Source organism: Camelus dromedarius, chromosome 5 (genome assembly GCF_036321535.1).
Source record: "Camelus dromedarius isolate mCamDro1 chromosome 5, mCamDro1.pat, whole genome shotgun sequence".
Taxonomy (NCBI): Eukaryota; Metazoa; Chordata; class Mammalia; order Artiodactyla; family Camelidae; genus Camelus; species Camelus dromedarius.
The window spans coordinates 92,150,591-92,166,521 of NC_087440.1; the positions used below are offsets into that span (position 1 = coordinate 92,150,591).

Here is a 15,931-nt window from a genome sequence, read left to right on the forward strand (position 1 = left end):
GTTTCCTCCTCTGTCAAGAGTGGGTAAGAATAGCTCCTGTCCTGTCTGCCCTGTGGGCTGTTACACCTCTTGGCCCTCTAGGCAGCCCTGTTTTCAGAGGATCTCCCTTGTGTTGGGGGCATCACGTATGTGACCCTTGACTCCCACGCCGGAACTCAGGAAAAGGGGAAGTGATGGATGCAGCCACGCGAGGGGAGGGCAGCTCTTCCCACTCCCTGGCCCTAGCCCAGGGTGAGGCTGCGGAGAGGGAGCTCAGGTGGCGTGGCAGCTGGGGACCAGGTTGGCCACCCAGCACCCACCCTGCAAAGCCTTATTCCTGCCCCTGAGGATCAGGGTCTGAGGCTCTGAGGAGACAGTGGGGTCTGCGAGCCTGAAAACAAGACCCCCGCCCCATGACCCGGAGTGCTTTGGATTCTCCAGTGATTTCCCAATCTGCTTGGGGTTAGAAGAGGAGGCCTGGCAGGAAGATGCGGGGATTGCACAACAAGGCCACAGCGGCCAGTCACAGAGGCAGTGAGCCAGGACCCTGTGGTCCTCATCCTCATCACCCCTGTCTGGCTGGATGAACCTTGGCGGGGGGCTGGCTGGGATGACCCTCCCAGTCATGGGGCATGGTAACTCTTGGTTCAGATCTGAAAAATGTCACCCCTGGGGCCATCAGGAGAGAAGGGGTGGAGTCCCCTTTCCCCTCCCCGCAAGCCCCCCCAGGGACAGGATCCATGTTCAAGCCCAAAGCTGGCCCTTGGCCACCATTCCCAAGGAGGAAGAGGAAGTTCTCAGTTCCAAAGGGCACCCCTTTCTCCCCCCTGCCCTGCTGGGGAGGCCATGCCTCCCAGGCCTCAAGATCTGTTCTCAGCCCTGAGGGGGAGGGGGTACCAAACAAAAGGGAGGGAGGAGCAGAGGCTCTATTAAGAGCAAAAAGGAAGCTGGTGCCAAGTCGGGAAATTCCTGAGCTGCAGGGTCCTTTGCAGAGGGTAGGGATTCCTAGGATGTGAAACAGGGAAGGGGGTACTCTTCACTAGCACCGCCTCCCGCCGGTTGACAGACTGGCCAGACTACCCAGAGAAACAAGGCATGCTCAAGGCCACGCCAAGTGAGGACAAAGCTGGGCTGAGTGAGAACTGAGCCTGAGCCGTCAAGACCCCTGCCTTGTGCCTTTAGGAACCTGTCCTGGACCAGCCCTGGTCCCTGAAATGGGAAGTGTTTCAGTGGGAGTCCCACCAGCCTGGGGGTGTGTTCAGACGGCAGTTTACTACCTGTGTGACCTCGGGCAACTTTTGTGAGCCATTTCCTCATTTTAAGCAAGACTTGATTTGGGAGTGTAAGCAAAGCACCCACTCCTACAAGCCCCCTCTCCCTTAGGGAGGCTCCTCCAAGAAGGCCGTAGTGGGAGCGCCCTCCCCAGAGGGGGTGATCCTCCGCCGGCCAAGGGGGTTGGGTGGGACCGTCCCAGGCACTCTGCGGGGGGAAGGGGACTCCCCAGAGTTGGAGCGAGCTGGGGAGCGGAGGGGGACTCCTCTGAGCTGGGGTGGATGGATGCCGGCTGTGTGACGCGGCCGGCCGTGGTCCTGAGCGCGGGGGGCCCCTTCCTGCCAGCCAATCAGAAGCCGTCATGGGACAATGGGTCGGCGCCAGACCCATCCCGGTCCAACCTCGGGTGCCGGTGCTCGCGCCCCACACACCCGGGCGACGCTCGGCCAGCCCCGCCACCCGGCCCGGGCCGGTGGGAGGTAGCGACCCGGCCCCCCCTCCCCTGCTGGGCAGGCCCCGCACCGCCTGGGGGGCGCGCGCGACGCCGGACGCCGGGACACAGGCAGCCCCCGCCGCACTCCGCCTTGGCCTCCGCCCGCGGGTTTTCCGCGGAGGCAGCGGGCGGGGCGGGCCGGGCCGGCGGGGGCGGAGTCTGCGACTATTTCAGGCAGCGCGGGGCTAGGCCGGGACAGCGGTGGCTCGGCTCGGACACAGTAAGTGACCTCCGCCCGCGGTGCGTCCGTCCCCCACCTCTTCGCGCGGCTGCCTGCCCGCCCCTCCCCGACCCCGAGTCTCTGACCGGATCACCCGTGGGAGCGGCTGGAGCGACGGAGAGGACCAAGGGGGCGGGACGCTCCGAGGGTCCCAGGTCTCCAGCAGCCCCACTTCTAGGGAAACTGAGGTCCCTGCGCTGAGCTGCTGCGTCAGGGAGCAGAGGGTCCGGATGAGATTCTCCCAACTCAGGGCTCTTCCTGAAACGCCAGGAGGGAGGGACTGTGGGGGAGGGCGCAGGGGTCTCCCTTTTGTAGCAGGAAGGCCCAGGCTCAAAGTGGAGGAGGGGGAGGCTTGCTTTTTGCTGGAGGCCAAGTCACTTCACCTCCCTGTGCCTGGATGTCCTCATCTGGGGGACAGGTGTGCCTCCCTATCCTGCCCAGCAAAGAGGAACCAGGCTCAGAGGCCAGAGAGGCTTGTGTGAACCTCAGCCCCAACCTGGGAAGGAGGGTGAGGGTGTGCGTGCCTGAGGAGAAGCTGGGGGAGCTGGGAGGACCAGACGGTTGCCACTGTCAGGCCACAGGCTGTGGCCACACTGTGTGACTCCCAGCACACCCCTTCCTGTCTTGGCGTGCTCAGCCATGAGTCTGGGCTTAAAAGAGTGCCTCTCTTGCCCTCTTCTGTGGTACCCGGGCGTCGGGGTTAGCCTGACAGACACTGGGACACAGGACACACTCCCTTACTGAGGCCTGGCTAGGTGCCAGCATGTAGCTTGTGGGTTTTCTTGTATCCTTTCAGCAGGACTCCACCCCATTTCACAGATGGGAGACTGAGGCCTACGAAGGAAGGGTGGTATCTGGTCCACACCCTATGGGTGGTACAGCTGAGCCCACACTTGTTTCTCTTTCTACTGCAGCAGCTGCCTCAGTCCCAAGGCCTGGGACGGGGCCAGGGGGACTGCTGTGGGACCTTGAAGGGGAGGAGGATTTTGTGCCACAGATTGGGGCAGGCAGCGATGCCATGCAGCGACCTGCAGGAGCCAGGTCTGGAGGTTGGCTAGAGCCTAGCACATGTGGGGACGGAGGAGACGGGGGCCATGAGGGCAAAGGTGAGGCAGGTGGGCAGCACAGCTGGTCAGGATAGCCCCCTCCCTCACCCCAGCAGGAAGGCAGGGGGGGGCCCAGGTGGGGCAGAGCAGCCCCAGCCAGCTGGTCAGACCAGCTCCTGTGGGTGCCTGGCATGAGAATGGAATGGATTGGGAGGGACGCTGGGGCAAGGGGTCAGTGGGGTAGAAATGCCCAGTGGCCTTGCACCTGGGGACCTTGGCTTTGGGGCTGCCGAGAGTACCTCCTGCTTGGTCCTGGAGTGGAACTCAGCCCAAATGGCACCGGGGAGGCAACTGAGGTCCAGCAGTGTAGAACTCTACCCAGGGCACCTGGTGAAGCCAGTGGGAGTGGGAGAAACCCAGGCTTCCTGGCTTCTGAGTGGCTCTGCTCAAGGCCAGGGGTTTGGGATGAGCCCTTGGGTAAACGGGAGAAGGTAGCTGGGCTGGTGGAAGGCAGCAGGGGATGTGGAAAGTCTGACAGGCCTAATGTCCCTCCATCCCACCTCCCACCACCTCAGTTTCTCTTTCTGGATGAAAGATCATCCCATCTGCCTTGCAGGGCTGTTGCAGGGGTGAATTGAAGTCATTGTGCTGTATGAGTCATGACTTGGTGTATTTACTCTTAGATGAGAGGACAAGCAGTGTGGTTAATGGGCCACCCCAGTTACCAGGGAGGCCCAGCCCTGTCTGCCCCCCCGTTCCTAGCCCTGCCCCCTTCCTTAGGATCAGCCAGGTTCCCCTCCACTGGTCCTGGCCTTGCTCCGACAATGGTCAAGGTGCTGGGGAAGGTGCTGCTGGGCCCGAGGGGGTCCTGCCTCTCTGAATGTTGCTTGCGAGGCAGTAGGGGTCACGAGGCAGGGGGACCTGAAGCCAGGTGATCTGAGTTCCAAGCCCAAGCTGTTGACCACAGGGGCATTTTTAAGTCTTGCTGAGCCAGTTTCGTGAGATGAGGGAAACAACACCAATCCTGGAAGGGAGTACGGAAGGGATGGGATGGGCACTCAGGAAGGGCATAGAAAGCGGAAGCTCTTGTGGTGATGATGTCACCCCATTTGGGAGCCGGCAGGGTGCAGTGGGAGCCAGGAAGCCTGGGTTCCTAGTCTGGGCTGCTGGGTGACCTCAGGCAGCCCTGTGCCTCATTGGGCCCCTTGTCCCTGCTGACGTGGGAAAGACATCTTGATGTTTGAGGGGGCACTATGGTTTCTGTAGCCTGAGTGCCAAGACTGGGATGGGAGTCAGGCTCTGCCCACCCATGGTCCCAGCAGGAGCGGCTGTTTATCTGCTCATAGTGTTCCTCTGGGACCCCAAAGCTAGAAGAGTCGAGAGACAACCAGGCATGATGGAAGATGGGGCTGGGGCTGGATGCCTGCCTCGGCCAGGCCTCTGGTGCTCTTTGACTATTCTGGACCTCTGTTCTGGCTCTGTTCAGTGGGGCAGCAGCTCGGGGTCTGCCTCCTCCCCCAGGGTCTTGTGGGGTCCAGAGTGGTACTTATCCCCTGCAGTGCCTTTTCCTTGCCAGAGGGTGGGCTGACGGGGAAGGATTTGCCAGAAAGAAGTGAAGGCCCCCTCTGTCTGGGATGCTTGGCACCCCCAGCTTCTTTCCTGCCTCAGGCGATTCTGGAGGGGCTGGGGGTACTGAAAGGAGATGTGGGTGCAGAGCAACCACTGTCCAGGGAGGGAATTGAGTTGTTGGTGCCCACCTGGGCCAGGAGGAGGCCAGAGGTCTGGCAGTTATACGGGTGGAAACAGATCAGCCTGGCTGGGTGCTTGGGCTGGGGAGCCAGGAGCCAGGCCTGTTCACCATGACTGCTGACCCCTTCATTCCCTCCCCTTGCCAACCTGCAGGCCTGAGCCGAGGTGATGCTGAAGATGATGACCTTCCAAGGCCTTCCAGGCCAGCAGCCTATGCCAGGGGCCCTTGACTTCCCCGGGGCCCCCCAGAAGTTGCCCTCCACATCGGAGGCTGAGTCAGAAGCCTCTATGTCAGAGGCCTCCTCCGAGGACCTGGTGCCACCCCTGGAGGCTGAGGTAGCCCCGGATCGGGACGAGGACGAGGCTGTGAAGAAGAAGAAGAAGAAGTCAAAAGGCCTGGCCAACGTGTTTAGTGTCTTCACCAAAGGGAGGAAGAAGAAGGGTCAGCCCAGCTCTGCAGACACAGAGGGCGAGTCCGAGTCCCAGGCGCAGCTGGCTGGCCGGCTGCCCACAGGTAGGCCGGGGCCCCAGGTCTGAGCTGCTAGGGGCTGGGCAGGACAGAGGTCCATCAGAGTGGATGCCCCACTCACCCAGCACGCAGAGAGGGCAGGAAAGGTGGGAGTGCACCTGCACCCCCTGATCTTGGGGGCTGGGAGTGGGCCCCGGGAGGTCAGTCCTGCCTGGGAGACCCCTGTCCTCCTTGGGCGCCTCACTTCACCTTTTGGGGTCTCCATCTCCTCTCCTGTGGGCCCACGGGAGGTGACCTGTCCCCGCCGTCGGTTTCGGAGCCCCGCTGACGGCGCGTTCTGGCCGCAGTGGAGGAGCTCAAGGCGGACCTGGAGCAGGGACGGCTGGAGGCGGCCGGGCCGCTGCTGGAGCTGGAGCGGGAGCTGCGGGCGGCGGCGGCGGCGGGCGCCGCGAGCGAGGAGGAGCTGGTGCGGCGCCAGAGCAAGGTGGAGGCGCTGTACGCGCTGCTGCGCGACCAGGTGCTCGGCCTGCTGCGCCGGCCGCTGGAGGCGGCGCCCGAGAGGCTGCGCCAGGCGCTGGCGGTGCTGGCGGCGCAGGAGCGCGAGGACCGGGCGGCGGCGCCCGGGCCCTCGGGGCTGGCCGCCACGCGTCCCCGGAGCTGGCTGCAGCTGTGGCGGCGGGGCGTGGCGCAGGCGGCCGAGGAGCGGCTGGGCCGCCCGCCGCCCGCGGGCGCCGAGGGCCGCACGGAGGCCGAGCGCCTCTTCCTGCACATGGGCCGCACCATGAAGGAGGACCTGGAGGCGGTGGCGGCGCGCCTGAAGCCGCTGTTCCCCGCCGAATTCGGCGTCGTGGCGGCCTACGCCGAGAGCTACCACAAGCACTTCGCGGCCCAGCTGGCGGCCGTGGCGCAGTTCGAGCTGTGCGAGCGCGACACCTACATGCTGCTGGTCTGGGTGCAGAACCTCTACCCCAAGTGAGCGGCGCTGGGCGCAGGGGGGCGCGGCGGCGGCCCCAGGGGCAGGGAGGCCCCATCTGCAGGGGCCGTCACCGCGGGCAGGGAGCCCCTGGTGAGAGAGTGCACAGGGCGCGTGACAGGGCTTGGACTCGGAGGGGCAGGGCCTGGGCCCGGCCTGCTTAGCGCTTGGAATCCCTAGCCTCCTGGGCCTCAGCCACATTCCTCGGCTGGGGAAACGGAGGCGCAGAGAATCGCAGGGGCTTCATCATTCATTCATGAGTTCCCAGTCTGGGAAGAACGTGAAGCAGTGAGGATTCAGAGCAGGATGGTAGGTGGCAGAGGAGGCCAGAAACTGTGGGAGCCCTGAGCAGGGGCCCTAACCTGCCTAGGTCAGTCGAGGAAGCCAGCCCCAAGGAGGAGGCACAAAATTCTGCCTGCCACAGGAGCCAATGTCCCTGCCTTGGGGCAGCTCACTAATAGAATAAGGGAATCTGGCAGGGAAGGAGAGAGGACAGAATGGAAGGGGTGGGGGAGGATGCTGTTCCCAGCAAAGGGAGCCATCTTCCAGGGCCTAAGGCTGAGCCGTGGGGCATTCTGGGAATCAGAGTTTGGGTTATCCAACAGGCTGTGGGGGCAGGGGTGAGGTAGGGCCATGGGGCCTGTTGGAAAGACTCCCGTTGTGCAAGGTTACCCAGTGAGCCCACGGCGGAGCTGGGCACTGGCCACCGAGGCCTGGAGCTCTTCAGTTTGGGAGGCTGGCTTGGCCAACGGAGGATACCTGGTACCAGCTGGGTACAGCCTCAGGCGTCCCCTGATTTACCTAGACTCCGTGGACCCCTGAGCTTGTCGGTAATTCGCACAAGCTGGGTGGGGAGGGACTGACTGCAGTGTGTAAATGCCAGGGCGTGGGAGGCCTGGGGTTTCTCTGCGGGCCAGCCTCAGCCCCAGGTGTGAAGCCTGAAGGAAGCCTGGTGGTATAGACAGTGTGAGCGATGTCTGAGGATCCTGAGGACACATCTGGGTGGTCATTGAGCACGGTGGGTGCTGCTGGCTCAGCTTCCATTAGGGGACTGGAGGAAGGGCCCAGTGGGGGTGGTGGCTAAGGAGTCAGCAGGGTGAGAGCAACTGGCCCAGGGCAGGGGCTGTGGGAGAGTCAGGGCAGCACTGAGCCAGTTCCTTCTCGCTTTTCCTGACTCACCAGGAAATGCCAGGGACTTCTGCCTCTCCCCTTCAGCCTTCCTGTCCCAGTGACCTCGGGGGCTTTTAGCCTGAGGCCAGTGGGGTCAATGCAGCAGAAAAGTGAGGCTAGCTGGGCCTGGAGCCCTGGGAGGGGGAGTCTGAGGTGGCTCTGAGGCCCATGTGGCTTGAAGTGCGGGAGCAAAGGGGCACAGCATGTCTAGGTTGGGAGAGGGGCAGAGAGGCCATTCTTGAGCCTCCAGGCAGACAGAGGCCCCTGAGCAAGTGTCTGGATGGGCCAGTCCCCAGGGGGCTCTGGGACCCAGCAAAGGTACCACAAGGATGCTTAGATATACCTCCGTGGAGTGGGGTGGGGTTGCGGAAGGGGCAGCCCTTCCTGAGTGGACTGGCCCATCTCTGGGGCAGCAGAGCCACCCCGGGGTCAGGGTGCAGGGCTGGTGGATACCCATGGCCAGCAGGGCTGGAGTGCAGAGGGGGCTGGGTGTGGAAGGGGGCAGAGAGCCAGATGCTGAAAGGAGTTGCATTTATCCATGTGAGAGGGGAGGCCTTCCAGCAGGGAGATCAGATCTGAAAGGTGATTCTGCCTGCAGGGCGGAGGAGGGACTGTTGGAGGTGAGGGCGAAGCAGGGAGGCCAGGGAGGAGGGTCCAAGGGAGAGATGATGATGGCTGGGCAGTGGGGCTGGGGGAGGTCGAGGCTGATCAGTTTCAGGGGGGAGACTATTTTGGAGCAGGAGTGATGGGTGAGAGAGTAGAAGGAGGCATGGTGAGTACAAGGTTTTGGCCTGAACCAGACAGAGCAGATGGAGGACCCATGATCAGAGGGGGAGAAGCAGGGATGGGATCGGGAGAGGGGTGGAGGGAAGGCCTGCTAGACTCAGGCTGAGGAGGCGGCTCTTGCTTGAGGGATGGTGCTGAGGCTTCCTCATGCAGCCCCTCTCTGCCCACAGCGATGTCATCAACAGCCCCAAGCTGGCAGGGGAGCTGCAGGGAGTCAGGCTTGGGAGCCTCCTCCCCGCTAAGCAGATCCGGCTGCTGGAGGCCACGTTCCTGTCCAGTGAGGTGGTGAGTTCAGCGCCAGCACCAGGGCCAGGGCCAAGGAGGGGCGGGAAGGAAGCGGAGGGGAGGCTGGGGTAGACGGGACGTGGGCAGGGAGCCTGACGGACTTGCTCATGGGCTTTGTGCCCCACTGACTGGCCCGCCTTCCCCTAGACCAGTGTGAAGGAGCTGATGGCCCGTGCCCTGGAGCTGGAGTCACAGCGCTGGGCCCAGGATGTGGCCCCCCAGAGGTTGGACGGCCACTGCCACAGTGAGCTGGCCATCGACATCATCCAGGTAGCACAGCCGGCCCCTCGTGCGCGCACACAGCCTGGCCTGAGCTCGCTGTGCGCCATGCAGAGCCCACTTCCTGAGTGCATGCACCTGCCGCCTCTGAGCACTGCCCTCCTTGTCCCGGCATGTCCCCCCTCACCTGCCCCTGCCCCAGCCCTGGACTACGTGGGCTCCTGCTCAGTTCGCCTCTTACCCTTGCAGATCATCTCCCAGGGCCAGGCCAAGGCCGAGAGCATCACCCTTGAACTGGGCACGCAGATAAAGCATATGCTGCTGGTGGAGCTGGCTGCGGTCCTGAGGAGGTGGGTGGGGTACATGTGCGTGCACAGGAGGGGGTCCCTGCAGCCACCTCCCTCAGAGCCACCACCCCTCCCTGGTAACCCAGGTGGGCATCCAAGCTAGATCTGGGACCCCTCCCTGTTCGAGGGTGTCTGTCATTCAGAGCAGGAGTCCTTGTCCCACTGTGTAGGGGGGAAAACCAACTGGGCACTGAGAGCCTCAAGTGATCTGACCCTCCCCACTCAGCAAAGCTCCCTGCAGAGCGGCCTTCAGCTAGCAAGAAAGTGCCCCCTGAGGGACCGAGATCTTGGCCTCCCCTTCAGGTGACGCCCCTGGTCTCTACCCTCACAAGTTTCTTGGCTGCCTCTCTCCCCACCTCTGAGGACCCCTCCCTCCACTCACTGCCTCTTCCAGTCATCCAGCTATAGACAGGGCCTTTGGGGGGAGTCGGGGCAGCCGGGCTGGGCTGGCACCCTCTTCAGGAGCTCTGCAGGGGCCCTGGCCCCACTGGCTTAGCACGTAAAGCCAGTGACAGGATGCTTAGGGGCTGGTGGCCCCTCCCTGTGCGGCCTGGTGCCGACCAACTGGAAAAGCGCCCTGTCAACCTGGGGAGGCTGTTGGGCCAGGGGAGGCTGCTACTGTCCCAGTGTTTGTGCTGGTCCTGCATGTGCCCTTTCCTGTTTCAATAGCTACCAGCGTGCCTTTGAGGACTTTCTGGAGTGCTGCAGACAGCTGAGAAATTACAGGGCCAATGTCATGGCCAACATCAACAACTGCCTATCCTTCCGGTGAGGGCGCTGGGAGGGGCTTGTGGGAGCGGTAATCACTGGGGCTGCCTGCCTGGTGGAGAGAGAGGGTGACTGAGAGGTGGAACGGAGGCGCCCGGGAGCGGGGAGGGAAGCCAAAGGAGTAGCTTAAGTAGAGATGGACGGTGAATTAAAAATGGCAGGGCGGTAGATAAGGAAATGACCAGAAACAGCAGCAGCAGCAGCAGCAAACATTTATCTAATGCTGGTGGGTCAAGTACTTGTGCAAGTGATTTATTTTATTTTTATGGCAACCCTATCAAGTAGGTACAGTGATTATGTCCATTAAGCAGATGAGCAGACTGAAGTTTGGAGAGCAATTTGCCCTCAGTTAGAAGAGAATGTGGTGTTAGGTATGGCTGGGGGTGAGAAGGCTGGGGGCCCTTCCTAGGGAGCATGGATGGGATGACTTGAACTTGTTCCCACAGGGAATGGGGGGCCACTGAGGGTCCTAGAGTGAAAGAGATGGCTAGGAAGGCTCGCTCGGGCTAGCTGGCTTTCTGGGCCTGGGCAGCCCCCCTACCTGTGTGTCCTTTCAGGACGTACATGGAGCAGAAGTGGCAGACTCCGCAGGACCTGCTGAGCCCCCTGCTGAGCCCCCTGAATGAACTCAAGAGCCGTGGCTTTGATGCCTTGCTCCAGAACCTGTTTGCAGACCTGAAGGTAGCTGGAACCTCCTGCCCTGTGCTCACGTGGCATCCAGTGCTGGAGGGACGGGGAGAGGGCCTCAGGGCGCTCCGGTGTGCTGTGTTAGGGGGTGGCATAAGCAAAGACCTGGCATGTGGAAGGCATGGGGCAGGGCCAGGTCTAGGGAGGCTGGAGCCACCTGAGGAGCTTAGAAGGCCGTCCAGGGCTGTAGGGCGCAGACCAGAAGCTTCGGTGCCCCTCCCCCATTTAGATTCAGCCTAGTCCTCCAGTTTACACATACTTTTCCACCAGCTCCCCCAGACCATCCTGCCCACGCCCTGTCCCCAGGCCTAAGTCCCAGCTGTGATGCTTAGAGCCTTGGGCAGCTGCCACCACATCTGCTGTGGGCCAGGAAATCTACAGAAACCCTTCAGTGCCTTTAGCAGAGGGTGAGGCAGGGGTCCCTGGAAAGGAAGAGGAGTGACTCCCTGCCTGCCCTCCATGGCAGCCTTCCGTTTCCCCAGTGCCCAGTGGCCGTGGGTGGCCAGACAGTGACCCTGGATGACTTGGCAGGGTCCTCAGAGGCTGAGCCAAGCACAAGGCTTTGTTTATGCAGGAATTTATTTGTTTAAGGAGGGAGGCAGCAGAAAAGGCCTCAGGGCAGGCAAGTGGCTGTCCTGGCTCCAGAGCCGCAGCGAGTCAGCCTTGGAGAAGGGCATGTGGACCTGCCTCCACTTCCTGCCTGTGAGCAGGGACTTGAGTCCCCTGGGCTCCCTGAGTCCTTGACAGCGCCGCGCCCCTGTCCGGGGCCATGTGCGTCCACGTGCGTCTCTGTGCGTGCCGTTGGCCGCCGGTGCGACTCGATATCCTGCCTCTCTTTTCACAGCCGCTGTTCAAGAGGTTCACACGGACCCGCTGGGCGGCCCCTGTGCAGACCCTGGAGGAAATCATCTCTGTCGTGGGCGAGAGGCTGCCTGAGTTCTCAGAGCTGCATGACTGTTTCCGGGAGGTGAGGGAGTGCTGGGCTGGTGGCGGGGGGGTGGGGTGGGGTGGTGTCTGCACACCCATGCCAACGTGTGTGCGTGTGTGCACACAGCCAGGAATGCATGCACGCGTGCACTTGCACGTGCACACAGATGCATCCCTTTGCTCCGGCTTCTGCCTCTCCTGGACTCCTGGCTCCGAGGCTTCCGGGGGTGGGGGGTGAGCTCCCTATCTGGTTGGCTCACGTGGCCCCGCCTGCCTGCCCAGGAGCTCATGGAGGCTGTGCACCTGCACCTGGTGAAGGAGTACATCATCCGCCTCAGCAAGCGGCGCCTTGTCCTCAAGACAGCGGAGCAGCAGCAGCAGCTGGCGGGGCACATCCTGGCCAACGCCCAGCTCATCCAGCACTTCTGCACTCAGATCGTAAGCTCCTGCCCGCCCCTCCAGCTCCCACTGGGACGGCGACCCTCCTCCTCCAGGCCTCTGCAGGGGCCAGGACAGCCCCTCAGGGCCTCTCCAAACCCAGTCAGATCTGACCTGAACCTCTCTGGGTCCCTGCCCGGTGGCCTTCAAGGAAGGGACAGACTCCCTCCAACCAGGCCACCCTGTGCCTGCAGGGGTCCCCGGCAGCCTGGCTGCATCATGCCCTCCCCACGCTCGCTGAGATCATTCGCCTGCAAGACCCCAGTGCCATCAAGATCGAGGTGGCCACGTATGCCACCTGGTACCCTGACTTCAGGTGAGAACAGAGTCACCAGAGGACCTGGGCAGGCGGCGTGGCCCTGCCATACCCCACTGTGGTCGGGGCCGGGTGGGCCCGGGATCAGCCCCTCCAGGGTAGGGAGAGCTCCGATACTGACCTCCTGATGCAGTCCCTGTGACTGGAACTGTGTGCCGGCCACCCTGCTCTGGGCTTTACTGTGGCTGCTCACTCGATTTTCACTACAACCCGATGAGGCTGACACTTCCCACCCCATCTTAGGGACAAGGCCTGGAGATCTTAAGGAACGTGTCCAAGGAAGCACAGCCCGGCAGTGGTAGAGCTGATGACAAAGCCGGGCAGTCTTAGCCTTTATGATACTGCCCCTCAGAGGGAAGCCTGAGGTCAGAGCGACCGGGGGCCTGCTGGAGGTTGTGGCAAGTCAGCAGTGACGCTGGGGTCCACCATGCAGCCTTGGGGTCCTCAGGGGCTTGACTTGTGCCCTGAGTCCTGGGGCCCCTGTTTCAGAGTGGAGGCTTAACCCCTGGCTGCCTGAGGATCTGGAAAACCAGGGAAATTTTCTCTATGGGTTGAATATCTGGTATGGTTGGGAAAGTTTGAACAGGCCTTGAGTTGGATTATCTCAATTCAGCCTAGTGCAGCCACTGACTGGTCCACTCCGCCCACCCACCCACCCACCCATCCACTTACTTACACAGCCATCCATCCACCCATTCATAGAGGCACCTATCCACCCATCTACTCATCCACCTAGCTATCTGTCCATTTGCTCACACACCTATCTATCCATCTGTCCACCCATTCATCCATCCACCCATCCACCTATCCATTTATCCATCTATCCATCTACCCATCCATCCACCTATCCATCCATCTACCCATCCATCCATCCATCCACCCACCTATTCATCCACACATCCACTTACCCACCCACCCACCAACAGTTATTGAGTGGTCTCCTACTAGGTGCCAGGCTCTGTTTTAGGCACCAGGATGCAACGAAGTACCAGACAGACCAGGTCTTCATCTTCCCTCATGTTGCTTACAGTCTGCTGAGCGCTGGCCCTGACGAGGTAGTCGGGCAAAGGAGTACAGTTTTAAAGACTCTTTACCCAAGGTTGTGAACGACAGGAAGTGCTGACTTTAGAGATGGGGAGCTTCTTGGGGGAGGTGACATTTTAGCTGAGACCTAAAGGGTGAGAAGGAGGGTCCTCTCAAGGGCATGGGGAAGAGCATTCCAGGAGGAACAGCCAGTGCAAAGGCCTGAGGTGGACCGGAGCGCGGCACGCTCTAGGGACGCACGGTGGCCAGTGCTGCCGGGGCACAGTGGGCCAAGGAGGGTGGGGCCTCCTTGTGGGCAGGGGGTTGGCTGCAGGACCCTGTGGCTCCAGCTAGGAGTCTGGGGACCTGGGAAGAGGTGGGAGCAGGGGTGTTGGTGAGCAGGCTGGACTGAGGGGACACTCTTCTGCCAGCAAAGGCCACCTGAGCGCCATCTTGGCCATCAAGGGGAACCTGTCCAACAGCGAAGTCAAGGGCATCCGGAGCATCCTGGACATCGACACGGGGGCACAAGCGCCCTCCAAGTCCCTGTTTTCACTTATAAAGGTTGGGTAGCTTCTTCTGTGGCCTGACCTGCTTGTGAGCGCCTGGAGAGCATCAGACGCCATCCCGTTTGGGGACTGTTCAGACCGGCATCAGCCTTCTGCTGCTGCTTCTGCCCAGCCCTGGCCAAGGCACAGGCCCCTGGGCAGCTGGAAGTACACAGGCCCTGGTTGGTTTACCCCTCCTGTGGGGAGCCAAGGAGGCCACACCTGAGAAACTCTCTGTAGAGGGGAGTTGATCTAACTAGCACTGAAGGAAGGAGCTCGGAGGAACAGTGGCCAAGGTCAGAGATCCTGGGCCACCACCTGTCTGCGGGGTCCTTCCACTGTCTGCTCAGAACTGGCTTTCTCAAGCACCCCAGCGGGAGCCTTCCCAGCTCCTGGGCCAGGGCCTGAGCCTCACCCCTCCTGCCTCCTTTGGTCCAGGGCTGCACTGAGCTGGGCTCAGCAAGTATTTGGAATCGAAGGCAGAACTGGACGAGAAAAAGGAAAAGATGGGCTCTTATCTGGGGCCTGGAAAGGAGCCTGAGGGGTCGGGTCACACAACCAGCTGGAGGCAGAGCCAGCGTCAGAGCCCCCTCCAGAGGGCCCCCCCACCCCCTGCAGCTCAGACCGCGACCCCTCTCTGATTCCCCACGGGCTTCCCCTGAGGATGGGCCCAGGAGGGCAAGGACCTGCTTGGGTTCTGCCCTCCCCCACACGGGGACGGGCCCAGGGATGCCTCCGGGTCCTGCCCTGGAAGGTGGGCTGAGGTCTGGGCGGGGCGAGCTTGACCTCTCACCCCTTGGCCTCCGTATTAGTTTCCTATTAACCACTTGAACAGATCTCCACAAACTTAGTAGCTTAAAACCAGAACTTCTCTTTCAGTTCTAAGAAGGTCAGAAGTCTGACATGGCTCTAGTGGTTAAAGCCAAGGTGTTGGCAGGGCTGGTTCCTTCTGGAAGCTCTAGCAGGGAATTTCCTTGGAGGCCGCCTTCCAATATTTCCTGGCCCGTGTCCCTCTTCCATCTTCAAAGCCAGCCACACCATGGCCGGTCGAATCCTTTTCACAGCACTCCTCCTCTCCTCCCTCTTCTACTTCTAAGGACCCTTGTGAGTCCTTTGGCCACCCAGACAATCCAGGATCCTCCTCCGATGTTAAGGTCAGCTGATTAGCAACCTTAATTCTGCCTGACACCTTAACTCCTCTTCACCGTGGAAACTAACATAGTCGCAGGCCCAGGGATTAGGTCGTGGGCATCTTTGGGGTGGCGACATTACTTTGCCCACCCCAGCCTCCATCCATCGCCTGCTCTGTGGGGTGGGGTGCCTTGTCCTACCCCATGAAAAGCTGGGTTCAATTACCCGCCTTGGCCTCTGCTTACCCCAGAGGCCCTCTTGGCAAGAGGGGCAGTTCAGACGTAGGCTTGCCATGAGGAGGCTTGCAGCCTGCTCTCTTGGGTTTGCCCTCCTCTTTCTAGGTACCGTGGCCAGAAACTGGCCCATGTAAATGATGCACAAAGGCCTTTGTACATTCATGGGAGTTAGCATGTTTGGTGTTAGTTTTCGGTAGCACTGCTTTTGTGTGTGTGTGCTCGGAACGAGACCTGAGTTGATATAAAGCTGGTTTCACAAGTGGCTGAGGAGTGATCTATTTGGGGAGCAGGGCCGTGCCATCAGCGACTTTCTCAGCCTCTGGGGGTCTGGCAGGCCTGTCCTCCCAGGCGCAGTGCCAAATCCCCCGTGCGCCCCCCCCCCCCAGCGCATCCTGCCCCCTTCTCACCTGTGAGTGTTGGAAGGGGCTGCCTGTGGGGCAGGGCATCACCTCACCCTGCTTTCATCACCTGTAATGTGGTCATGAACCTGTCTGGCCTCCCCAGCATCCTGAGGATGGGGGAGAGGGGCCTCCAGACCGTCATTTCAACTCCATGCAAGGGGCCAGTGGGAACTTACTCTCTTATTTCTGGAATTGACCTGGAAAGCTCCAGCTCACCATCAACCCCAGCCTGGCCCAGGATTTGGGGAAGTCTCTGGGAGGGAAAGGGGAACCTCTGAGAATCCATTCCCCAGAGCTGAGGGAGGGGCCCCAAGGGAGCCAAGGGCGGGTGGAGTCTGGGTCCTACAGGAAAGGCCTGGAGGACAGAGGCCCTGGCGGATATCAGAGGTGTGGAGGGGGGAGGGAAGCCCTGCCTGATGAGCTCCACCTGTGGGGCCCATGGGGGTGG

General features: G+C 61.6%; 1 protein-coding gene across 3 annotated transcripts; it reads left to right on the forward strand.

The window, feature by feature from the left end:
* The first annotated feature begins 1,819 nt into the window (after nucleotides 1-1,819).
* TNFAIP2 (TNF alpha induced protein 2) lies at nucleotides 1,820-15,344 on the forward strand. 3 transcript variants are annotated; one of them, XM_031454382.2, is made up of 12 exons: nucleotides 1,820-1,964; nucleotides 4,913-5,273; nucleotides 5,576-6,200; nucleotides 8,328-8,442; nucleotides 8,590-8,712; nucleotides 8,911-9,011; nucleotides 9,678-9,776; nucleotides 10,334-10,457; nucleotides 11,308-11,430; nucleotides 11,673-11,828; nucleotides 12,023-12,144; nucleotides 13,599-15,344. In XM_031454382.2, exons 2-12 carry the CDS (start codon nucleotides 4,928-4,930, stop codon nucleotides 13,738-13,740), a joined length of 2,076 nt encoding a protein of 691 aa, XP_031310242.2. In that variant the 5' UTR covers nucleotides 1,820-1,964; nucleotides 4,913-4,927; the 3' UTR covers nucleotides 13,741-15,344. The 3 variants fall into 3 exon arrangements, with proteins under 3 accessions (XP_031310242.2, XP_064342351.1, XP_064342352.1); XM_064486281.1 differs by lacking the exon at nucleotides 1,820-1,964 and adding an exon at nucleotides 2,874-3,005; XM_064486282.1 differs by lacking the exon at nucleotides 1,820-1,964 and adding an exon at nucleotides 2,924-3,070.
* Nucleotides 15,345-15,931: the final 587 nt, after the last annotated feature.

What these genes read in the sequence shown, in the direction of transcription:
- TNFAIP2 (XM_031454382.2), top strand. Translation starts at nt 4,928, where the DNA reads ATGCTGAAGATGATGACCTTCCAAGGCCTTCCAGGCCAGCAGCCTATG. An exon ending in GTGCAGAACCTCTACCCCAA is followed by an intron (nt 6,201 to 8,327) that starts GTGAGCGGCGCT and finishes CTCTGCCCACAG; the next exon opens with CGATGTCATCAACAGCCCCA. An exon ending in ACCTGGTACCCTGACTTCAG is followed by an intron (nt 12,145 to 13,598) that starts GTGAGAACAGAG and finishes CTCTTCTGCCAG; the next exon opens with CAAAGGCCACCTGAGCGCCA.